This window comes from Sinocyclocheilus rhinocerous, unplaced genomic scaffold, assembly GCF_001515625.1.
Source record: "Sinocyclocheilus rhinocerous isolate Xijiao unplaced genomic scaffold, SAMN03320098_v1.1 scaffold249, whole genome shotgun sequence".
Lineage (NCBI taxonomy): Eukaryota > Metazoa > Chordata > Actinopteri > Cypriniformes > Cyprinidae > Sinocyclocheilus > Sinocyclocheilus rhinocerous.
In genome coordinates this window covers 1,345,170-1,371,219 of record NW_015666483.1, presented here as the reverse complement: position 1 = coordinate 1,371,219, position 26,050 = coordinate 1,345,170, and the positions used below count along the sequence as shown (strand labels likewise).

The 26,050-nt window shown below is 39.2% G+C and overlaps 1 protein-coding gene across 1 annotated transcript in view; it reads left to right on the top strand.

Annotated features, from left to right (window-relative positions):
• The window catches only part of LOC107732313 (Krueppel-like factor 8), a 45,293-nt gene extending 20,162 nt beyond the window's left edge, over positions 1-25,131 (top strand). The window contains exons 3-6 of the mRNA XM_016543597.1: positions 9,366-9,470; positions 17,738-18,200; positions 22,554-22,665; positions 25,053-25,131. Coding sequence (XP_016399083.1) covers positions 9,366-9,470; positions 17,738-18,200; positions 22,554-22,665; positions 25,053-25,131 — 759 coding nt within the window. The remainder of the gene's footprint in view (positions 1-9,365; positions 9,471-17,737; positions 18,201-22,553; positions 22,666-25,052) is intronic.
• The last annotated feature ends 919 nt before the right edge of the window (positions 25,132-26,050 follow it).

The following is a 26,050-nucleotide window of genomic DNA, read 5'->3' as shown; positions in this document are numbered from 1 at the left end:
TGCAGAGCACAGTATTTCAGGCACAAATAGACGCAGAAGTGAACAGAATTCAGTGTTCATGGGCATCTGCGTGGCTCTCACCGTGTCTACACCGGACGCAAGCGGCATGATGCGACGCGACAAAATACAATAGAATCCATTATAATCAGTGATGCTGTTTACACTGGATGTGGCGCGGCACGACAAATCCCCGACAGTAAACTGATGCCTCATTCTCAAAGTGACCGTCACTTTGTCGCGTCCAGTGTAGACAGACTTTGGGGCCGTTCACATGTCGCGCCTAAACACGCATGGGAAAACGCCAGTCGTGCCGCTTTCTCCTTCTTTCCAAAGCGCTCGGGAGCTTGCGCTTTCGTAGCGTTTGCCGTTGCTAAGCAACCGTGACCTGTGCGAGCAAAGAAAACAATCAGTATAGATATAACGATCAGTATACTAAACATCGCACATCCTGCGATGTGACTATCGCGGATGCGCATATCGCGATATCGATGCTGAAACGATATATCGTGCAGCCCTAGTGCCATGTTTGATTAGAGAGCTACTCTGGAGATGTTCAGTAAATAATGGCTTTGATTTGTGTGATGAACAGACCAGAATTCATCAAAATAACTTCAGAACACTTATGTGTCACGTAAGATTGCAAAGTCAAATAATCAAATAATAATAGAATTTTCATTTTTCTGAGAACAATTCCTTGAAATTCATTGTTTTCGGGTGAAGTCTTAAAGTAGAGTGGTGTCCTTCTTTCAGACCCTTTGTAATCCCTGTGTCTCCTGCTTCAGCCATTCAGTTGGCCTTGACCTATTCAGGTGATTTTTACATTGGTCTCAACTCTCACCTCAAAAACTCCTACGGTTCTCGTTTCGCTGCTTGCTTCTTGAAGGCAGGGCCCTTCTTGTTGCACACAGCCCTTTTGTTCCACCACGACTTGTGAGGGTGACACGACACTGTCTCACACATCTCGCTGAAGAGGAAGTGTGGAGTTGTAGGCAGACTAGCAGCTTCACTCAAGGCCAGTCTCGAAGTCTCTGCTTTGGGGAGATGCAGTACTGAATCTAAAGATTTCCTGTTTTTGAAATCATAATGTGCTGACCCTGCTTCTTGAAGGCAGGGCCCTTCTTGTTGCACACAGCCCTTTTGTTCCACCACGACTTGTGAGGGTGACACGACACTGTCTCACACATCTCGCTGAAGAGGAAGTGTGGAGTTGTAGGCAGACTAGCAGCTTCACTCAAGGCCAGTCTCTAAGTCTCTGCTTTGGGGAGATGCAGTACTGAATCTAAAGATTTCCTATTTTTGAAATCATAATGTGCTGACCCAAAAGGAACTGGCTTTTGAATTTTCTGTGCTGCAAAATTCTGCTGAATAGATTTAACTTTACATTACATATACATTTTACTTTACATATTGTTTAAACAATTTCGTCCTTGTCACATTTACAGCGGTGACATTTACCATGGTTTGGCGAATTTTCACGGGAGAAAGCTAGTCAATTTAGTTTCAATTTCATGTGACTGCAAAACGTTTCCCCACGCAGATTTCGCTGCTGGTTTAAGTTTGTCACATGCTACATTGACCAAAAGATAGCTGCTTGGTTTGAAAGTGACTTCTATGTGAGCTGTGCTTCATATTGCTACACTATTGACAATAGGCCTTTTTTCCTTTCTGCTAAATTTTGCTGAAATTTCACTCATGTGACACTATCTTTAGGCTACGTTCACACTACGAGCCTTAGTGCTCAATTCCGATTTTTTCTCAGATCCGATTTTTTTGTGTAGCTGTTCACATTGTTGTTTTAAATGTGGCCAATTTCAGTTTTACAATGTGAACAGATCATGGTTCTGACCTGACCCGAATGCGCAAAAGAACAATACAAACAGGGTTTACACAACATAATCCGCCCAATTGCTTCTCAAAAATAGTCCAAAACTAGCACAACCATGTTCAGGGGGATAAATATCACGTTAGTGGGGTCACGTCGACCCACGAAGTTGAAAAACATCCGCGGCAACAGTGCAGGCAATATGAAAAATAAAGACAAGGATGTGACTAAAGACAGCAGAGTTTTGAAGCTTTTATGATACAAGCCCTCATGTTTTGTTTGTATATAGAGTTGTCACTGTAATTCTTATGAGTTCTGACACATTACACTTTAACTGATTACCTTTCGCAACTGTCTTGATAACTTTGGGTGTGTAAAATCTTTGAAGTGTCTCCCGTCAGCGCGGAATTATGATTATGTCGATCTAGAGCAGGGGTGCCCAACCCTGCTCCTGGCGATCGACTGTCCTGCAAAGTTCAGCTCCTACCCTAATCAAACACACCTGAAGCAACTAATTAGGGTCTTCAGGATCACTTAAAAATTAAAGGCAGGTGTCTTTGATTAGAGTTGGAGCTAAACTTTGCTGGACAGTCGATCGCCAGGAGCAGGGTTGGGCACCCCTGATCTAGAGTGACGTAAAAGTCGCATGAAATCTGACATGACTGTTCACAATGCGGTCGCATTGCAAAACATCTGACATGTATCGGATTTAGTACCACATATGGAAGTGGCACAAATCGGAATTGAAAAGATCAGATTCCATGCGGTTTGTGCTGTTCACACTGTCATGACAAAAACAGATCTGAGTCGGATTGCAGTGTGAACGTAGCCTTAGTGTGCAGTGAAAAAGCTGCTTTGTTTGAAAGTGACTTCTATGTGAGCTGTGCTTCATACATCGCTACAATATTGACAATAGACCTTTTTTACCTGCAAAATTTTGCCGAAATTTCATTCATGTGACACTTCCCTTAGTGTGCAGTGATTCTAAAATAAGCAGCAAAGTGGGCCAGACCTTATGGCAGTTGACAAAAACTAGACTAATATCAAAGTGCAATGGTATTACCACCGGAAACTATCACTGCTACTACAGCAGTACTTTCTAAGGGCATAGTGCTTTACAGAGAGAAGCCTGACACACAGGGTGGTCTTTGGCCAAAGGGAGGCCTTGTACCTTCAAGAGGCTAACGGAAACAACCAGAGGGTAGGACAGAGTCCTTGCACCACAGCCTGTGCTCTGTATGTCACCAAACCCTCTGCCTGCTCATCCCCCTTACACACTCCATGCAGCTGTGACCTTACATGTGTATCCTCCCCTTCTGCCTCTTCCTTTCTCTCTCTCTCTCACTCGTTTTCTTTTTCTTCATTTGCTTTTGGACCGATGAGTTAATTACATGGAGGGACGCAGTGACAGCACTGGCTGGTACACAGAACAAGATGTGCCCCAGGCCCCAACAGACTGTATTAAAATTACACTGTTCTGACATATTTAAACAGCAGCGGCAAACATGTACACGTACACACAGATCCACACATGCATACACAACCAGAGACCTTATTCTCTTCACAAAAGAGTAGTTAACCCCCCCCCAGTGCTGGAGAGGCTGTCTTCTTCCATGAACACTAAAGGAACATCTCATTTATTTTCGTAGTTGGTCCCCGAACACCTTATTTGGCAGTGCATGGAGTTAGTGGAGTGGCTCTGAGAAAAGCAATGACAAAGTAAGTTTACTTGTCAGTCAGTTCGTCCCTTAGAGTTTGGTTCACTTCAACCTCATAACCACAACTTATTTTTACAGCTTACAAGAATTACATCAAATAGACTTGTCAAAATGACGACTACTCAGAGTTTTTACATGTAAATAGAGCTTGCATCCTAGAAAACTAAGATGGATGCTTAGATACTGTTACTTTACATAAAGATGACAGTAGAGAAAGGTGTAAAGTTACCATACCAAAAACGAGCACAGAAAAATATTCACAGAAACATTTAACAGAAAGGAGAGAGAACTTTATATTTAAAGACCTGATGAAATTTCTTTAAAAGCACAGTTTAATTTCCTAAAGTTACCATACCAAAAACGAGCACAGAAAAATATTCACAGAAACATTTAACAGAAAGGAGAACTTTATATTTAAAGACCTGATGAAATTTCTTTAAAAGCACAGTTTAATTTCCTGTGCTAACATATATTTCCTATTGAAACAGCAGGATGGAACATACTGTTGGGTTCTTTCTATGTTATATATAAAAATAGCTTTTAGCTTATGTAACAGCTGTGAGCCATTATTTGCTTCATGCTATTGCTAATTTTATTGGACAGAAATTGGTATATTCTGAGTGCTAGATGAGTCATCATTTTGATGCACATAACTGCTAAAAGTTACAAAAATCCAAATATACCTAGAAAATATATACCTGCTAAATGTTAAATTACATGAGCACATAGATACCTTCATTCCTCAAAACTAAAAAAGAATGTGCTGCATTCTGCAGAATAGTTTTAGCATAGTTGATCACTTTACATATTGGTCAAACAGCATCCTCTTGTCTTAAGGTGTGGTCACATTCTCTGTTGCTTGGCAGATTTTCTCAGGGGAAATACAGTCACGATTGGGAATTTCATGTCAGGGAAAGAAATTAATTGCAATTACACTTAGAATTTATTTTGATTGTTTTTTTTCAAATATGAATCAATGAGAACATTGTTTGTTCAAACCAGAAAGTCATACATGACTAGTTTCCTTGCTGAATGCAAAAGTGTGTCACATCAATTGACCAAGCAGCTTACCTGACATCCTTTAGAAAAGCTAAGTGCAAAAAAGCGCTGTCAGTGGAAGTGTGCAAACTAATGATTGGAAAGAAACCTGCAAACTAGTGCAAATGTACACCAAAATGTAAATTATGTATAAACAAAAAGGTTGAACAAGCAAATCTCTTGTTTGCTTGTTCAACCTTTTTTGTTTATACATAATTTACATTTTGGTGTACATTTTGCCTACTAATTCAGATTAGGTAAAATGTTAGTCACACTGAGGTAAGCAATGATATTCCATAAGTAGGACCCTTGGAGACAAGATTTCACATCACTACTCTACCTTTGTATTCTCAAGCTTTGCTATGCACCATGTCACAAAATCTGATCTCAAATCAGTTTCTGCTGTCATATTTTTTTGTGTTTACTCAGTATGAGATGAGAAAAAAGCTGATCTATCGTTTTTTCCTTTTATTTGGGCTTAAGACCGGGACACACCAAGCCGACTTCCATGAACTAGCAGCGACGAAAACTGACGGTGCAGCGTCTGGACCAAAAAGCTATGCTTGAAAACACCGCTCAGACTACAGCCAACTGCAAACTAACACATGCATTCTGCGCCTGCTTGAGAGGAATTAGCTGTCTATATCAGCAGTTATCAATAGTATGTATTAGTCATTTAAAAGGAGAAACCGAAACAAGGATATACGCAGATATACGAAACGTAAACAAAGCAGTGCTTGCTTACCATTTTGGATATCAGTTATGTTGATAACTTTATTTATTTTAAGCGGCTCATGTTATGAAAATATTCACATATTGGAATGCTTGGGTAAGATCACGTAACATTAAAATAGCCTTCTGTCTGTGCCGCCTTCATTTACTTATTAGTTTTCATCACTTTCGCTTTAATTCTCATGCACTGACCTGTTCGCTAAACTGAACATCCAATCAGAGTTCTCACTCATGCCGACGGCCCCGACGCTGATTCAACATGTTGAATTGGGCAAACTGCCGCCGACATGAGTCCGTTGAGAGCCGACGTGTGGAACACACCAAACAAACTAGCCCGACAGACCCGACGTTGGCCGTCGGCTTGGTGTGTCCTGGGCTTTATAGGCCATTTTTTTCAAAGTTAAACTTGCATTAATTTTACATGGCTTTTTAAACATGCAGCTCTTTTGTGCGAGACGCGAGTGCAACAGTAATAGATGTCCGTCTAGAAAATGCGTGAAATATGCGCTCTGTGTGAACGGCTTGGTTTCGGTTTTGATGTAAACAAGATCTTCTCCGCATTGATGTTCTCTTTTTCCGCTATATTTTTAATGAACAACGCAGCAGCATTGGGATATGTGATACCCATTTTTCATGATGGGAAAAGGAGTCTTGGATTGGCTGTCATCTGCCACATCTCTTCTTAAACTTGGAATGGTTTCACTACTAAATTCCCTCCCACCTCCATTTGCCTCAATGATCCAATGAAAGGACAAGGTCCTAGATTGAGGCAGCTTCTGCACTTTGGAATTTGGGCAAAGGTTTTACTTGTGTACTTACAGCGGTCAGAGAAACTACACAACAGCAGTGGAGGTGGAGAGGCCCTGCCTTTCCTCCCTGCTGCTAGGAAAACTGTCCCACACCTCCCTGCCCCCTCCGCATGTACTTCTCCTGCACCCACTCAACCACTCCTCCTAGGGGGTCCAGTTGGGCCTAGCCGTGGTATGGAGCACGAGCCAATGTCCAATCTCGGGTTACACGATTGTGCAACATACGGCTTTGAACACCCTTTCAGCCCTTCAGAGCTAAAGTCCTACTTCCTTCTCAGGGCCTCATGCATTATGAGTTTAGCCACTTCTGGTCCTAGTAAGTCCCAGAGTAACATTCTCAAAGAGCAACGTTTTTTTAACAAGGTTCTGCTGACCTTAGGTGCCTAGTTGAGGGTCAAGTTTGAAAAAAAAAACTGGGATTCAAGCCTGGGAAGCCCCTGATATTTTTTTGGATGTGCCCAAGAGATATAATGTTTCATGGCATTAGGGCTAGGTCTGTACTGCTAACTGTTTCTGCAACAAATGCAATGGTCAATTAATCTGGTGTGGCTTCCTTTCTTCCAGGTGTTTTTGTAAAGATCAAGGAGAATTAGAAGAAGAAAAACTTAGAGTGTGCTGTGCTTATGTGACTCCATCTGTATTTGAAAGCAGTTTTGGTTAAATTTTAGGACTTAATGCCAAAGGTATTGTACACCATAATTTGTACTTTCTGATAAATCTTGCATTTCCATCATGAAACACCTGAAGTAGAAGATGATGACCATTTAACAAGGATCCCGATAGTGCAGCCCAGTTTGGCATTGCACTAGTGTTTTTGTACTAGTTGCCCCAACATTTTGGTTTATATCATGTGGATTGTAGGTACCTCTTCACCCAACCAACCTTCTCTTTCGGTTCCTCCTCTCCCCTCACAATGAGGATTGTTAGGTTCTGATAGAATTTCTACCATTGTTCAAGGAAGCCAATACTTCCTAAATATGAGTACCAAAGTATGACTCTCTTTGGAGTAGGAGGGATGGACAGAAGGGTGTGTGTGGTGAGCTATGCAGTCCCAGACGGCCGCTCTACCCACGCCGCACTGGGGCGGGGACTGGTTGCCAAGGGGGCTTGGGAGCGACTGAGTGAGAGAGATCGCCATGACCCAGATTGTGATGGTTCCCTCTTCCTCTCCCCCTCCACCCCCAATCATTCCCTCTCTTCTTCACATCTTTCCCATTCTTTCGTTTTCTACTCTCTGCTACCCTCTCTACTTTGTGCTTTCCTCTCTAATCCTTGATGTTCCCTCTCTCAGTAATGAGAACCCCCTCGTCTCTCCATAACTTCCTGCTGGGGAATAGAGGGACTGGGGTCACACCCACCCTACACACACACACACACACACACACACACACACACTCTGGTAAATGCTTCCTCACCAATATACATCATCATCATTTCTCCAAAAGGATTTGGCAGTGGGCGAATGCTACTCTCAATCATTGAAGTGCTCACATACTTCCATATTGCCGGAGCTGGTCTTGTGTGTATAACTTGCAGCCAGAGTCCAAAAGTCACTTTCTGCCAGTTGTGGGTGAATTAAGAAAAAAACTTAAATGGCATAAAATTGTATTTTGCATTATGCTTTAGAATAAATTAAAGATAATATATATGTTTATCTTTTGGGATTGTTGACATTGGTATTATTTAGCAGTGTTTTCGTTGCATATTTGAGACACTGCCTCTCATTGTGGGTCTCCTTCCCACAGTCTAGCTGCTGCTAAAACAGAAACATTAGCGCGCATCATATTTTCATCTTCGTGGCTCTATGCAAGGAATATTAGACATTTGTGTTGCCAAATAGAGTTTGAAAGTTAAAAAAAAAACTTTAGGCATCATAGATAAACTAATGATAACATTTCCAGGACAAAGGTATTCAGCCTTTTTTGGGATTCCTTAATGGATGGAAAGATGTGTGGCGCAAGATCCTATCCCCGTGCAGAGAGCCATCCCCCGATTTCATTGGCTGATAGAACTTTTTATGGGTACACTATTCAGTGCTCATTAGAAATGCTAGAAAACTCATTTACTGTGTATTTAGTTGAAAATTGTTATTCATTTTAAATTATTAATTGTTAGCGTCTTTCAAAGCTAGACATGGTCAAATTTACCATTTTCCATTCCTTTGTGGTTCTCGTTTACTTGCATCAAAAGGTCTCAGCCCATCATTCGTAACATTTGTCTTAAATGTGGCAGTTACTGCCTGTTTGCAAGTACCACAATTTTATTTACTCACCAAAGCCACGTGGTGAGTGCTTTTTACAGACGTTCTGCTCACATTCAGTGTGTATGAAACGTTGGGTTACACTGGTTTTTACCAGCCGTCTCAGACAACATTAGCCATCAAAAGGAATGCATAGATGTTTGTTCACAGTGCATGTGTGTTCACAGTGTGTCCGTGCCAGGTTGGGAGGAGGGGCACATTGAGGGCGGCCACACCCCAGCTTATGGGGGGCCACACCTCTTTGTGGAATCTACTGCAACTGGGTCACATGACCCCCACTCCCACCCCCATACCTAAGCATTACCACATTTCTCCCTCTCTCTCTCCACTAATACTGCTGCTCTACTCTATGAGACTGGCCTCTCTCCTGCTATTCGGTCTTAAAGAATTGGGTGTGACTCGGCTCGGCTGGAAGAGGGAGGCGACACAGGATTGTTGACTACTCCTCCCTGCTGGTTCAATCTTTCTCTCCTCTTGTCTTTCTCCAGCTGGTCAGTCTTTAGAACCATCTTTTCGCCTCTAATCTTCTGTTTTCTACACCTTTGCCATTAAGTTTCTAAAGGTACCGTAGACGTAATATCTAAAGTATCTTTAATGTAGTCTTTTTTGCCTTTCTCTTTTTTTCCCATTTCTGTGATTCTCCCTCCGTCTTCAAACATCCCCCCCACATTTGATTGACCTGTACTTGATTTCCACTCATCATCTCTTTTGTTTCCTCCTCCCCCAACTTGTGCTTAAGAGACTAACTGTCCTCTGACTCTTCTCACATTAGTCTGGTGAGGATCATTAACTCTCTCTCTCTCTGTAGTCTCATGCTAACTTTCCTTTCAAATTTAATTCTGAACTCATGTCACTTAGTTCAGGCGGATTGTAGATTTTGTGAATCTGGTCAGAGGTTAGCATTCTGCTAACTCATGAGACTGTTGGTAAGACTACAACTTGATGCTCTGATTAGTTCTTAAGTGTTCTCTGTTTCTCCTTCGCAGTGTCAGACGAGTCCGAAGAAATCCACTGCAGCCACCTCTGAGCCTGTTGAGGAGATGCCATCCATACAAATCAAGCCGGAGCCAGAGGAGGTGGAGTGTATGGTGGTGAGTGAGCTTTTGTAATGTGGCATATGTGTGTGTGGGGGTTGAACTTCATAGTGGGATAGAGAGTATGAAGCTTGGAGTTATTGGAAAGGGGTGTGGTTGCAGTGTTACTAAGATGAAGTCAGTGGACCTCCGGGTTCCTCTAGACTTGGATCTCCTCTTTCTAGATAAGGCCAGGGCATATCTACATGTTATTCTACAAATGTATGTAATAATAGTTTTATAATATGATCCAGTCTGGACTATTTGACGTAGTACATTCAGGCGGTAAATTCAAAATGAAACAGAAGTAGCAACATATCTTTTTGTCAGTATAACATCTGTGTGAAATGGATTGTCAAAAAAGAAAAAAAAGTAGGGTGGGGACTTGCTTCTATACATTGGTTGTTGATTGGATAAAGGGAGGTGTGAATGTGAGCTTGCAGTTGATTGTAGGAAAGGAAGGGGAGAGGGGTTATGCAGATTAAATGACTGGAGAAATCCAGCATACTAGAGGGAATTTGTTTCACCAGAAGATGAAGTTATGATAGTTATGACATTTTAATAAAAAATGATGAGGTCATTTTTTAATGAAACATGCTTGGATGAATTGGTTACATCGTCCCCATTAAATTAAAACAGGGTTGAATTTTGTGGCTTTTAGTCCATATCTGCTTTGAGGCATCCTTTGCAGACATGCATTGAAAATTTAGTTTTCTTCTGGGAAAACAGACCAAAAATCTTAATGACTACACTTATTTTTTATTTATTTTTAGTCCAATCAAATGCCTTCTAGAATAAAACAAATTGCACAATGCTCGTCCTTAAGAACCACTCAATTAGACAGGAAGGTGTTATCTGAGTGAGATGTAAGGTGACCAGCCAAAGATTGTTGTGTGATGTTTACTTTCTACCATGAACCCTTGCAAACTTTAACAAATACTCTCGACTATCAGAAAAGCTCATAGTTGCTGCCTTGCAACTTATAAACCTTTTCTCAGCAGACCAATACAAACCCGTGCACTCTGACCTCTGGAAATTGTGCCAAGTCAGCCAATCACAGTTTGTTTTGGAAAAGCACTTCCTTTTTTGCATTCAACGTGCTACAGATATGCAACCCATTTGTGACTGAGACCAGGAAGGAGCTAAATAAATTCTTTGGAGACAGCTCCACTTATCAGTATTCCTTAAATCAATGTCTTGGAACTTGGAACTTGAATTTTTTTCCATGCAGAGTTTTTCCATCAAGAGAGCATGAAGAAATAGAAGAGTGATCATTAACAGGCAATTCCCTCTGCTGGACGGTATCTTACAGACTAAAGTTCCCCATAAGGAGTCATAACATAATATTTTATGTATTAACATTACTCCTCCAGTGCTCTTTCCTCTTCACTTTGTTGTGGTATCTTTTTGTACCTTTCCTATTCTGTCCTTCAATCTTTCCTTCCAAGACTCGCCAAGGCCCTAATAGGATATATCGAGGGAGGCTTCCGTTCTGCTGTAGTCATGGCAACGAGGCTCTGGCGGGAGTTGGAACGACTGTGATGTAGCCTCCCCACACCCCTCCGCCTGAGCACACACACACACACACACACACACACTGACACACCACCCCACCCCCTCACAACACTCCCACTCCCTCACCATACACTCCTAAAGCCGTAAGACACAGAACACCACATACCTGCAGGGTTACACACATGCTCGCATCCGCATACACCATACATGCCTGCCATGCACTCACTCTGGAGCTAACGGGTACATTTAGGCACAAAGATGTTCTCCACACCATTTTATTCTCATCCTCTTCACACACATACAGCCTTCTTTGTGTCTAATGTGCTTTTACCCAGCCGGCGCTTCATAAAGACTCGACTCGGAACCAGTGTTTATTATAGAACAGCTTTGCCACTGGTCAGAAATCTGTAGAAAGATTCACCGGGGAAAAGTTAAAGGCAGCTGCTGTTCTTTGAGTTGTTCAGTTTGGGAAAAAGTCCCTTGGAGTTGCCGTTAAGATCTGCTGTCGATTTCACCTGCGCAATCTGATACGGTTGTGGCGGTTGTGAAAAGGAAGTCAGGGGCTCTCCGTCGGTTGCCAGGTATTTCAAAGTTGTGCGCTCAAACACATCACAGTTGGAGTAGGTCTTCATAGACATTGTAACCCGGTAGGTTAGTGAGGCCCAGGGTGGGTAGTTGGTGAATTGTTTGTGGGAGAGGCTACATGACACTCCCTTTCAAATGCTAGGCAGGGCCACAAACTTAGATGCTAATATCACCCTCAGCTACTACCGTTTCCTTCCACTCCTATATTTTATCATCCGTATCTGTACACCTAGGGCTGGACAATAATTCAATATCAAGTACACCACACCCTGCAGAATCCTAAACGACTGGCCTGACTAAACAACATGCATCCTAAACCTGCAACGGGCTTTCAGAAACTCTTGAGCTTGAGTTTAGGGTAGGATACACACCGGATTTTTTGTCAAGCATGAATCCAGTCTGCTTATACTGACATTGAGTGGTTGTAACTGGGATGAGAGAAGAGATTTATTACAGGGCTAGTTTGCCTGTGAACCTGGGTCAGTGTACTGGAGTCTTTGACAGTGGTCATCATTCTGACTGTTTAATGGTAGACTGGAGAGACAAAACAAGATGGGCTCTTATTTATGTTCCTGACTTAAGCAGACAGAAGTCTTACCGCTTTAGGTCTTTAAAGCAGCATGTACCAAATGTTCATTTCCAGCATAATGAGCAGAGCTCCAGACAACCGGACTAATATTTGACTGCAAGGATGTCAAGAATACCAGTACTTGAAGCCTACATGCCATTGTTTGAATGTGTCAGTAGTTAGTGTATACCATTTTCAGTGTGTTGTGGTATCAAGAATCTTGATTGGTTCCTGAAATTGATGACCATATTTGATGGTGCAGCATTATGCTTTTACAACATAAAGTAGTTCGCATAGTGCAGCACCAGTGCTGGGTAGTGGGTAGTAACTGATTAAATGTAATTTGGATTGCATAATAAGATGTAATTTGGATTACATAATCAGATTCTAAAAATTGAGTACTTGTAATTGATTTCAAAGATTGCATTTCAAAGTACTCATTATCAGATTGCAGTTACTTTTCTATAGATTACATGATTGCATATTATTTACACAATGACAGTAAATAATACAGAATGTATTGATTCATCCTAATTCATTTTTTCTCTTATTTTTATTTTATTTATTTTTTATTCTATGCCTTATATACATTCAGAAAGTGTTCCAGCTTTATGGAACTGCACCAGTCATTATTCAGGTGACTGTAATCACACGTAAATGGAAAGGTCACACAATTAGTTTGCTTTAATATTAGTTTTATCACCTCATGAACCCCAGTTTAGGAAACCTTGGAGTAAATAAATGTTTAATGCACTTCATGATGATAATGACAAAGAATGAAAAAAATTCTAATGGGTTAGGTCAAAAGTAATCTAAAAGTTAGGGGTGCGCCGATCCAATATTCAGTATCGGTATCGCTTCGATACTGGCATTTTCTGCTGAATCGGGGATATCGGTCAGACGAGACTGATCCAAATCCGATATTGTGCATATACTATTGTGTTATTGTTAAGCCCCACGAAAGGCACAAAAACATTATAAAGCACGCACCATAAAGTTTCCGTGCACTATATTTCAAGTGTTCTGAAACCGTTCCATAGTTTAATGTGAGGTACAGATTAGGGGTCGACCGTGTATATAAAAACAATAGAAGTCTATGTAATGTCCCAATTTAGATAGCTAAGTAAACGTGTGTGTGTGTGTGTGTGTGTAAAATAGTATATCAGTCTGGCGAGTAAACAAAAAAATTTACTAGCCAGTGGCGATTATATTGCCAAGGTGTGCGTAGAGGGTTGCTCTAGGATGATACAATGTTCCTATTTTTATACTTGATTTGTAGATAAACATCAGTGGTTTTGCATAAAAGGAATTTATCTTGCTGTAGTTTAGTGCTAATTCTAAATCATGTTACTTTCTACCGGGTGTCTGTTAGATCACTACACTGGAGTTTGAATTGTTCTTCACGCGCACAGTAACTGAAATTTAAAAATGTTAAAAGAAAAGGCTCAATAAACTATCGCACAGATATAATACACTACGCAGCCATCAATGTCTCTTCCCTTTGTGCTTTGAACTTTCAACGCTGCACGCTGTGACTCCGTGTTGCTTCAAGCGCATCATTCTGCACACTGGATGCGCATTAAGCGCTTTGTGCCGCTCTGTATTGGAGCCTTTCATGTTATAATACTTTTGCGCAAATTGCCAATGAAAGATTGTTAATAGCCTTTCTTGTTCTGTCTTATCTATCATATGTTGCTGCATATGCAATGTATTTAATTTATTGCATATATTTATATATAATTATATTTACTTGCTTTTCATGAATGTATATTACAATACAAAGAGCAGTGTGTAACATTTTACCAGATTACACTTATTTACTTTTATTTTCCAATGATTATATATTTTTTAATTTGTTATTTTTCTTTATAATGAAGTTGTCTATATTTAGTAGATTGTGTGTAATACACAAAAGAGTGATGATCAGGTCAACACACACTGAGGTATAGAAATGTGTAAAAAAAATAAAATAAATACCTGTATCGGTATTGTCCGATACTCAGAACTTTTGGTATCTAATCGGTATCGGTTCTGAAAAAATGGTATCGTGCCACCCCTACTAAAAGTAACCTAACAGTAGTCAGAATACATTACCTAATGTGTGTAATCCAATAGATTACGTTACTAACTACAATTTCCGTTATGTAATTTGTAATCAGTAATGGACTACAATTTGTAAGTAATCTACCCAGCACAGTTCAACACCATTGTCCTATCTTTGAATTTTGAACTTTAGTAGTAGAAGCAGCCCCTCCCTGTTTTTGTAAGACGTAAAAACAATTGTCATTAACGCGTAGAACTTCATGATCCAAGACAGAAATGCACATAGTTGCAGTCAGTCATTTGTTGTCTGTTGTAATTGATTAGTAACCTTATTTGTAACAGAGCTTTTTCATCTCTCAGTACTGTGGTGGAATGTAAACTCTCTTGGGAGTATTATTAATGGCCAATTTCCCCGTTAATGGTTGTCGGTAAGGTCAGCAGAGAGTCATACTGCCATGATCAGTCCATCATTCCTAACAATGTTAAACGGAAGGATTTTTCACCGGAAACTCACATAATAGTTCTAGTTTCTTTCTCTCCCTCTCAATTTGTTCTGCATTTCTACACAGTGAGAAACAGGGAGCGGTTTTCTCTGCGCTGCCAACCTTTACCACGAGTAGTTGCTCTTCTGTCCTTGCTCTTATGTTTATGCCAATAGTTTCTCACTGGACTACTCTGTTCACTTTGTATGTTTATGTGCACTTGATATGTTGGTTGTTATTTTGTTTTGATTGGTTTGTCTGTGTTTTACCTGTGTGATTTGTTTATAATGCAGTACATCCACAGCCAGATCTTCTATAGTAGTCAGCTTTGTGTAGTGGGAGGAGCAACAGCAGACTCAGTGGGTGTGGCATCAGGCCGTATGTTATACTTAACATAAATAAAATTAGTGCTGGGCGGTATGAACAAAAATTTATATCACGGTATTTTTCAAAATTATACCGGTTTAGCGGTACATGACGGTATTTTTTTCATGCATGACCGGGTGTTAAGCATATTTTCTACTGATTGAGAGAGGAAATACTGCAGTATATTGACTTAGAATGCCCTATTTTACTGTCATGATGAGTGAATATTGTCAAAAAATACCACACTAAATAGTGACTAAACACGACCCCTTTTAATGTTAACCAGGAGTCTCGATCATTTATAATCGCGGCATCGTCTGATAAAATCAACATGCATCTACACTAAAGAGCGGCTATGCGGTTGTTTTGGCTATATTATTTTATATATATTTTTTGTCTCATGCAGCGCACTGCCTGCGTCTGAGTTGTTCTATTAGTTCTACAGCTTCAGTTTCTGAACTTTCACGCTTAGTAACACATACAGCTGTTCCCTTTCAAACAGTGTCGCGTTCCGAACGTTGTTTAAGCGACATACACCGGTATTGCGGTATTTCAAAAATTCATATCATAACAAAAATAAACACCGGTATTCGGTATGAACCGGTATACCACCCGGCACTAAATAAAATCCCAAAAAAGTACCAAAAAGGGGAATAACGTGTCCAAGGGGATAAAAGTATCCAAAATAAACAGGGGAGCTGGTGTCCTCGCTGTGACTGGGAAGTCGTGAAGGCAGGTAGTGTCGAGGGAGTGTAACCCAGGTAAAGGGAGGCGGAGTCCCTTTATATCAACATGACTGATATTCAAAATTGTAAGCAAGTGCTGCTTTGTTTACGTTTAGTATATCTACGTATATCTCTTATATCCTTGTTTCGGTTTCTCCTTTTAAATGACGAATATATACTATTGATAACTGATGATATAGACATAGACTAATTCCTCTCGTGTTAGTTTGCAGTTGGCTGTAGTCAATAATTTGGTGACTTTGGTGTTGATTTGTGAAGAAACCTGTTTGTTTCTCACAATTAGTTTTTGTTTGCATCTAATTAATGCAACCCATATGTATAGCTAATATGAATGTTGTTGTAAAAGATCTCACAGATTAAACACAATTGGTTTTGATAATGACAGCCCCAAGGCTCGTCCTTCTCTCAACACTCACTTGCTGCCGCAGGCCTAGACAGTTTCCTACAACTGCTAATAGATATTGAACACACTCAATTAACATCCCACACAGCACGCTAGTGATAATTGGGTCACTTATCGACGTCGTTCTCCCGACACCAGCGCTACATCTTTACGTGATTTCTGTGAGATTTGTGCAATGGAAAACAACTCAAGAAGATGAGAAAGGTGGAGTGGATGAAGGGTGGGGATGCAGAGAGAGTGAGGTGGCAGGGTGGAGAACTATAGAGAGACTGAGAGAGAGAGGTGGGCGGGATCGAGAGAGAGAGAGAGAGAGAGAGAGAGAGGGAATATGAGTCAGCTGATATACCTCCCAGTTTCCATGACAACCGGAGGCCTTTCCCACCCACTCTCCCCTTATTCTCTGTGTTTCGCTCCCACCCCGGCCCACTCGCTCTCGTTTTCTCTCACTTGTTTCCTCCCAGCACCTCCAGTTACACAACTCAGCTGTATTACTTCTGTCTGTACCTGTCTTCCCTTTGTTTTTTTTACTTTATTGTTTGACGTCATGAGAATTTGCCATGCTGAAAATGTAATATTATGTTTTTGATGACGTCATTTAAGCATGTGAATTGGAAAGTTCAGCTTCAAGTTGAAAGATCTCATTACAACAAATTGACTTAAAACTTTATTATTAATGCGGGCATCACTATAAATACTTAATACCTATGATTGTGTATTCAGAGAAAAAATTTAGATGAGCATATAATAAAAGCATAAAATAATAACAAAAGTAATTTTGTTGTTGAATACTTTGCCAAAAGCTTTAAAATGCCAGTTTAAAATGTAGACTGCCATCATTGGGAAAAATATTTTAAATATTTTAATTAGTGGCTACAGCAAGCAGGATGTGAAAGAAAAATCAATTTCGAATAGTCTGAATAGTGTTTTTACATCCTTAGAATCCCATAGGCTTGCATTGAAGAATGAAACTAGAGACCCAACAACTGCTAAGCAATGTGCTAAAAACCACTCAGAACACGTTATCAACCACATAGCAACACCCTGACAACCACCCACAACATCCTATCATCATGGAAATGAGTTTTGCACGGATAGGCAGCACAAGTTTAACGTTTTAAGTTCAGTGTTCCCTTGCTGATGCTGAAAACACACCAACCTCTCTGTTTGCACGAAGTGTCATTCAGGAATTAGTTTCAAACTTTTCATTTGTTTTATTACCTCACAGAAAGCATAAACACACAGGCCTTAAGGCTACTTAGAAGTCTCACTGCAGAGGGACACACAGATCTTTGTGTATGTGTGTATAAATGTGTGTGTCTGGGCTTGGCTGTGTTAAGCTGGACTCATGCCAGGTTTAGGCCTTCTCCTCTGCAGCGCGGAGGCCCAATCTGGCCAGCCATTGTTCCTGTGTTTTGTGGAGCTGCTGCACAGCTGAGCATGAGCGCTCTGTACCCTCCCTTTCCTTTCTGTCCTTCGTAATCTCCTTCCTCGCCTCGTTTGCTCTTCCATATTCGTTCCTTATCTCCCTTATACCCTAGTTTTCCTCACAGTTTTCTTCTATTTTTGTGCTTCTACAGAAACAAGAGCCGTTAGACGATTGTCCCGAGCCTACAGACCTCAAAATCAAATCCTCGCCCCCTCCGCTCCGTGACATCAGCACCCAACACAACGATGACGACCAGACGGAACCCGTGGACCTGTCCCTCAACAAGCCCCGCCCCTCCTTTCCGGTAGCCATAGCAACCTCCACCCCTGCGAACCCGCCTCCTCAGAACATCATGGCGAGCGCCACCATCCCGGCGGTGCTGTCGCCGGGCTCCATCCTGGCGTCCACGCAAGGGGTCGGAGGTCAGCAGATCCTGCATGTCATCCACACCATACCCTCCGTGAACATGCCCAGTAAAATGGGGCAGCTGCAGACCATCCCAGTGGTGGTGCAGTCCTTACCGGTGGTCTACACAACCGTAGCCACAGACGGAGTGGCTACCGCCACCATCACAGTACCTCTCATCGGAAGCGACGGCCGGTCGGAGGGGTCAGGTAATATGGCACATGCTCAGCTGTAGCACTAGAATGAGCTTCCACAACCTCATAAATCTACATAATAGCTACAATAGTAGGGTTGGGAATCATGAACCTGTTCTTATTCAGAACCGCTTTCATTTTTACAACATATGTTTTTCTTGTAGTTCGGTTCCGTTAACGTTTCTAGAGCGTAGCATGTGTGTGAATGGACTGTGAGTTTGAAACAAGAAATGTTTCTTTTGTTTTATTTATATGCCCATTAATGGTTTAAAATAAGCTAACTTTAAAAAGCTCTTTTAAAAATGTCTTTTTAACAAAAAACAAAACAAACAACAATATAAATAATAATAATAATAAGCTTTAAAATGCCAGTTTAAAATTGTACATATTTTTTATATTTATTATATATTTAAATATTTAAATATTTATTATTATATTTATTATTTATTTAAATATTTTTTAAAATTCTTAATATTTTAAATATAATTAGTGCCTACAGCAAGCAGGATGTGAAAGAAACAGTAAGATAAAATACTTTTACACCAAGGATGCATTAAAATTGATCAAATGTCTATTTCTGTTTTAAATCAGTGCTCTTCTGAACTTTCTGTCAATCAAAGAATCCTGAAAAACATTTATCACTGTTTCCACAAAATCTTTTGCAGCCCAGCCATTTTCAACATTAATTATGATAAGAAATGTTTCTCGATCACAAAATCAGCATATTAGAAAGATTTTTAAAGGATCATGCAGCAATAAAGAATGGAAAATTAATTACAATTTCAAATGTGTTCAGATAGAAAACAGTTGTTTTAAATTTTACTAATATTTCAGTTTCTTTATTTTTATTTGATTATTTTTGATCAAATAAATGTTGCATTAATGAGCATAAGGGACTTATTTCAAAACCATGAAAAAAGTCCTACTGACCCCAAACATTTGAACGGTACTGTATTCTGTCATTGGGTTTGGTCATTTAAGCGCGTTTATAATTGAACTGAACAGAGGCAGATATATGCAACAACATTCTTTACTCGTTTCTCAAACTACATCAAAAAGCATAACACATGGAAATACAAATCTGCTTTAATTCAATGATAAAACTTTCTGTACACTTTATCTTACATGTTAAGATCAGTTCTAATCATTTTTGAAGGCCCAAGATCAGTTTTTAGAAACCGAATTCAGCATTTGTAGTGTTAAATTGGATGAATCTTTTAATGCTTTTAAACCCATTTACTTGCATCATTAACGTCGACAGCTCTCATTATAACCATTTTGTTGAAATCTGAAAGGATTAATCTCATCATTTGACAGCTACTGTAAGAGCAGTAAATGCACTAAGTCTTATTTTCCAAATATTGTCTATTCTTTCTTCCTCAAAGCTACTAAAATTCTCATTTAAGGAACCCGAATCATTAAATGGAATAGAAGCAGAATCATTAATTACTTTACAATCCCCATCCATATTCAATAGAATGAAATCAAGTAGAAATGTTCTTGTAGGCATGCGTGAAGTGCCATTGAAAAGCAAGAATGCAAATATGAGCCTGGGATGGATCTTGTCTCCTCTTTTTGAAACTTCATATGGCACTGCTGATCATCTGTCCGCCCGTTTCCTTTAGGCAGTCACACCCTTGGTCTCGCCCTCTTGAAGTTTCGTGCCATTGCCGTTTAGTTATCAGCATACTGACGCTGCTTCATCCCACACATGTGGACGTGCATATAAAAGACACAAAAGATGATTTCAGGGCGAGGCAGATGCAAGCTTAAACTTTTAATTAAAGGAGATAATAAAGCAAATCTTACCGGTCTTTATTAAAAAGCTGTTATTAAATAGAAATTGCTTAGTAAAATGTACACGCTGTTACAGTTTCAGTCATGAAAAGTTTTTTTGGTAACACTTTCTGGATGCAACATGTTCATTGTGTTATAAATCATCATACTCTTAAACGCTATAACCACAAATAAGTAAATATTATATTACAACTGTTCTTATGAATATTCATGAGATGATACAACATATTATAAGGTTTTTTATAATGCATTATGCATTCATTATAATGCCTTAAGAATACCCTTATAATGTATTATAAATACGGGCTTCATAGAAAGTGTTACTTTTTTTTTTTAGGTTTCTGAAGCCTTTTTGTTTTAAACAAACATATTTCATCAGCTTTTGACAAGCTGTTTAACTTTTAAGCAGGACAAATGATAAAACTTAACCGTAGTAGCATAGTTTCCCACAAATACCATAGTTATAGTGGTTATTAGTGGTCTTGCTAGGCACTATTATTATTTCTCAGTTGTAGGGGTTTGTTGAAATTTCTAAACCAAAGTATTAAACTTTGGTGCATAATTTGTCCCAAGACGAAACTGTGGTTACTGTGATACATTTTTGAGAGATTAACCATCAGTATTTAGGTTTAAGACTACAGTTTTCTTCCCGAAAACTTGGATCTTTCCATGATTCACCCCTCTTCAGAGTGAAATGGTTCGGTCCACTTGAGTCTTTTTCTTCCCATTGCCCTTTTAATCGCACGGCTTTCAACCTCCCCTGAAAAACACCATGCGGGTCTTGGACCGTAATAAGAACATTAAAACACAAAACAAGGCTGAATGAAATGTGCTGAATGTTTTTTAATAGGGGAACCCCACCCAAATAAAACTATGAAGAAACACTAATGCTTGTTTAACACAACGTCTGAACTCAGGGAGGAGTTGTGCTTGGCTGTTTTTTTTTCTCAGTTATTAACTTTATATGTAGCTCCGTGAAACCCAGTTGAATGTAATGGACACATTATGAAGGTCAGTGAATTGTGTTATTTGGGTGGGGACCATCTTCAAAGAGACCGTAAAGTAGATCAGTTTCTTTTGGACTCATTTTATGGGAAAACTACCAAGGTGGAGGACGCAGTGTGCTTTATTGAACAGGTCCATAGCACCCCAAATTGTCTCTAGTGAGAGGCTGTATATGAAGAAGTATCTCTGTATATGGGTTTTTTGAGTAATGTGGGGCAGTTGGGTTTGGGGAGGAGACAATTAATGAATGGGCAGCACCCTTCCCCCTTCATTTAGAAGGTAATCTTTGAATACTCTCTCTCTCTGGGGCTTCTACAAATCATCTCCTCTGTGGCGGGTTAAAGGTCACGTCCAGAGATCTCAGGCCAGTACTTAACTATCCACACCCTGTGTCAATATGGAACATGTATTTAACTTGTAATATTTTTTTTTCTCTTTTTCTTTGTCCTGTGGACTTGTGAACTGTCTGGATGCCAAAAAAAAAACACACACACAAAGAAGACTTCTTGCAAATTTATAATAATGGTCTGAATCATATTAGGTCCTGGAAGTGATGTTGTTTGAATTAAACTTTAGGCAGGAAGGCCTTTCTGTATTTGATTTATTGGCTTGTTTGAGAAATGGACCCAGTGCTCTACTTGCACCTTATTTCAGTGTGAGGCTTTTCAAACAATCATTACATATGAACAGAACAACATATACAGTGGGGTTCTAAAGCATGAGACCCCAGATCTGGGATTTAAAAACAAATTTCAACCTGCAAATTTGTGGCATTGATCACGTGAACTCCTTTGTATAAATGATATTTAACAAAAAATGCTCATTGGTAGGGTCTGCTCTTAAAAAATAAGATCAGCTCTTAAAAAATAAAAAATAAAATCAGCTCTTAAAAGTATTCAAAACCACTACCATTTAATAAAAAGTAATTGGAACCAAAAATATAAGTCAGCTCTGTTAATGATGTGCATTCTTACATGCATACAAAATTGCTCTAGTGGCACCACAACACTATTGAATCCAATTTCCAAACATAATGATTCTTTTATTGGATCAAAACAATACATTGTGACCAGTATAGTCCAACCGATTGCCGAACTAATGACTCTTTTGCATACAGCTTATGTTGTTCTTGTGACAACATGCAGTTAGATTTAGCATATTATGTATTTTACAGAAATGATCTTGTTAGTTAATATATATATATAGTTAACTTAATTTAAACCAGAAAAAATAGCTATTTGAAAAAAGTAAAATACATAAATATAGAATAAAACTTATTTTATGTGAGCTAGTTGCAAAGGCAGCATTTCTCATTTTCATTTAGTTTAACTTGATGTACTAAAGTAACTAAAACTGAAATTAATAAAAGCTATATAAAAAATAAAAAATCTGATAAAAGACAAAAATGCGTATGACTTTAAAAATAAATTGAAAAACAGAAAATATAAAAAACTAATTCAGAATAATAATATTAATAGAAATAAAGGATGACATACTTAAAAAGCTGAAATTCATGCTAATATTTCAATTGATAATTTCACTCAAATGTCTCTGTTTCTTTTTCAGTGCGTATAAAGCCTGGCTCAACCTCTCCAGTCGAGTATCAGTCTGACAGTGATGCTGAGAGCGGCACAGAGTCTGGATCGGCCTCTTTCAGCACACAAGGGATGGAACCCAGGTGAGAGAGAGTGTGTCTGCATATCCATATACATCTGTATATCTCATTGTTGGGATATGTATATGGTAGAGCGTCTGTCCTCCTGGTCTAATGGCATCATTGCACCACTCCTCTGGATGATTATGTAACCTTCAGCACACTGGAGGCCCATGGCTCTTTTTGCGTTGATTATAAGCTGGATGCATCCTCTTCTGTTGGGTGTGTGTGAGTGTGTGTTGCTGGGCAGGGTTCTCTCTAAACTGGGTGTAAACAATGTTACATAACTTGCAATGTCGTCACACCTTTGAAAGTGGGAGTAAAATGCAAAGAAGGACAGACAGAAGTGGCAGGGTAACGGGGCAGGATGGAGAACAAGAAGGTCTTTTGCCGGTGTCTGTATAATTGTTCGGACATGCAGTCAGATGATTGCTGGGAGAGAGAAAATTCGATGGAAATGAGTTGGGAGAAAGAGGGGAAAGGGAGTGAACTGGTTTGCAGCCAGAGAGGGGAAAGGAAGAGGCTGAGAAAGAGAAAGAGAGAGGAAGGAAAGGAGGGGGGAGAGAGACACAGGCTGAAAAAAACATCGCAGGGGGAGGGGGGATTGGAGCGGGAAGGGAAAGGGAGAGAGATCGGCATTGAACTGGAAGCTCTCCAGCTGTATGGAATTTAGATACACATACATCCCTGCTCTTCAGCCCTCCCTGGTGGCCAGTTAGGATGGTTGCACCAGGGGTCCTGTCATGGTGCTATATATTACTCATACTTCTGTGATGCCCCAGAATCATTTTAGGTAGCATTTTTACACTGCCAGATTATTATATGTATGCATAGTCATTAGAGGCTCATATTTGATTTTATTGGTTTTATCATTTAAAATCAGTAGGGTTTTTAAAACAGATGTCAGTTTTGCTATCTGGCATCCTGCGCACTGAAATAAATAAATGCCATTGCGCTTTTAAAAGGTTTTTATGTAACATAGTAATAATAAAAATAAGCCAAATGTAAGCTAAGCAATGTGTAATTTAAACTGAATTGCAAATAAAATAATGGTCGTTTCCAAACAGGTTTCTCAGGGCTTGGCGATATAGCTAAACATTTTCTCTCTATATATATATATATATATTACAATATTTGATATATCAGTATTTTTGCATTTGCGCTCAAAAAATTTAAAAAGGTGATCTTGAAATAGAAGTGATATCGATATAAAATTGTTACAAAGCACACATACAGTTTTTTTTTTACTGCTAAATCAGCACTCATTAAAAAAAAAAGAAATGAAGACATTGACTATTTACTGCATTTTACTAAATGAACACAACATTAACATTTTAAAATCATATGTAGTTAAAGGTACCAAAATAAAAATAGAAAAAATAGTGCAACTTTAAAAAAAAATTTTTTAATCTTTTTATTGGCATTTGTGCTTTTTTATTAGTATAGTGTCAAAGACACTGTACCTTAAAATGTTACATAAATTAATCAAATGTAAGGCCGTGTAAGCTAGTAAATGGAACACCCAAGAAGGGGTGATTCATTTGAAAACTTATTAGTATCACTGTGCAGCGACACTTAACCTCCGGATTCTCGTGAGGAATGTCCATGAAACCTTTTTGAAAACAGTTTTTGTGTTTGGTGCCATTAGTGGTGCAGAAATGCCATGCTTCATCTAAAAATTTAAAAAGGTGATCTTGAAATAGAAGTGATATCGATATAAAATTGTTACAAAGCACACATACAGTTTTTTTTTTACTGCTAAATCAGCACTCATTAAAAAAAAAAGAAATGAAGACATTGACTATTTACTGCATTTTACTAAATGAACACAACATTAACATTTTAAAATCATATGTAGTTAAAGGTACCAAAATAAAAATAGAAAAAACAGTGCAACTTAAAAAAAATTTTTTAAAATCTTTTTATTGGCATTTGTGCTTTTTTATTAGTATAGTGTCAAAGACACTGTACCTTAAAATGTTACATAAATTAATCAAATGTAAGGCCGTGTAAGCTAGTAAATGGAACACCCAAGAAGGGGTGATTCATTTGAAAACTTATTAGTATCACTGTGTAGCGACACTTAACCTCCGGATTCTCGTGAGGAATGTCCATGAAACCTTTTTGAAAACAGTTTTTGTGTTTGGTGCCATTAGTGGTGCAGAAATGCCATGCTTCATCTTTAAGAGTTTCGCAATACAAGTTTTTATTGTATGGTTTTATTGTATCGTCTAATTTGATCACTGTAATCCCAAGGATGTTTGCTAGATTAATCAGTTTTACTCATGAAGATGTTTGTACCTGCCTTCACATGCACAAATGCTCCCTTAATCTTTAGATTATCGGATAGGTTTACGTATGACTTGAACTAGTCGCCACACCCTAATAACTAAAACGTGTTTTGTTCTCAGTATGAATACAGATGTGGACATCCAAGTTGACCCTGACTCACCAGACATGAAGAGAAGGCGTGCACCTAGTTCACAGTGACAAAACATGTCTTAACAGCTCCTGCCCTGATATGCATGATATGCAAAACTACCCCTCAATACCCCCACAAATGCTGTTGATGTTACTTGACATTAGTGTCAAGAAAATGTTGGGCACAGTCCACATAAATCTGAGGAGAGGGTATCTTTGACACATTTCTTCCCTCTAGCTAGCACTCATAGCCATGGTCATAATTTCAATCGCTAGCAGCTGATTAAGTGCACATCAAGCCTTTTTTCAGAAGCAACGCTTGTTCGATTCCAGCCTTTGAGAGTTAAGTGCATGTCTGCAGCAGCTGCACGACCTTCAGAGAGCAATGCATTCGTAAGATTTTGTATCGTTCTCTCGCTTCAACTCAAAAACGTTACTAAGCACATCTTTCTAGAAGAGTATATGCATTTGATTGCGGTCCTTTCTTTTTTTGAACTGTTCATAGTCATACAGACAATGAATAATTAAAGAGTTAATGTACATACTGTATATAATCTACAAAGTTCTTGAATAATGTAACGGGTGGATTTCTATTTTTAACACTGACTAGATAATGTGAAATACTCGTTTTCTTTTTATTTTTGTTGTTTCTTTGAAATGTAATTTTTCTTTCTTTTTTTTTAAAATCCCTTGAAATGAGTCCCCTATGTGTTGTACACCCCAAAAGTGTTGCATGGAGAGTAGTTTTTTTTTTTTTTTTGGTGAAGTCGGTGAGCATGTCAAAGCGTTGATGCCCTGACAGACGTGGCCTATAAGCACTGATAATCCACATGAAATCCATGAAACCATGGCCATTCGTAGCACATGCATGGCCTATTTCCAATTAGTACAAGACATGATGGTAAAAAACATATCTTCATATCATCCTAAATAGACATTATTCTAATCCAGGTTGGCGTAACATTAGGAGTCAGCCCCTTATCAATGT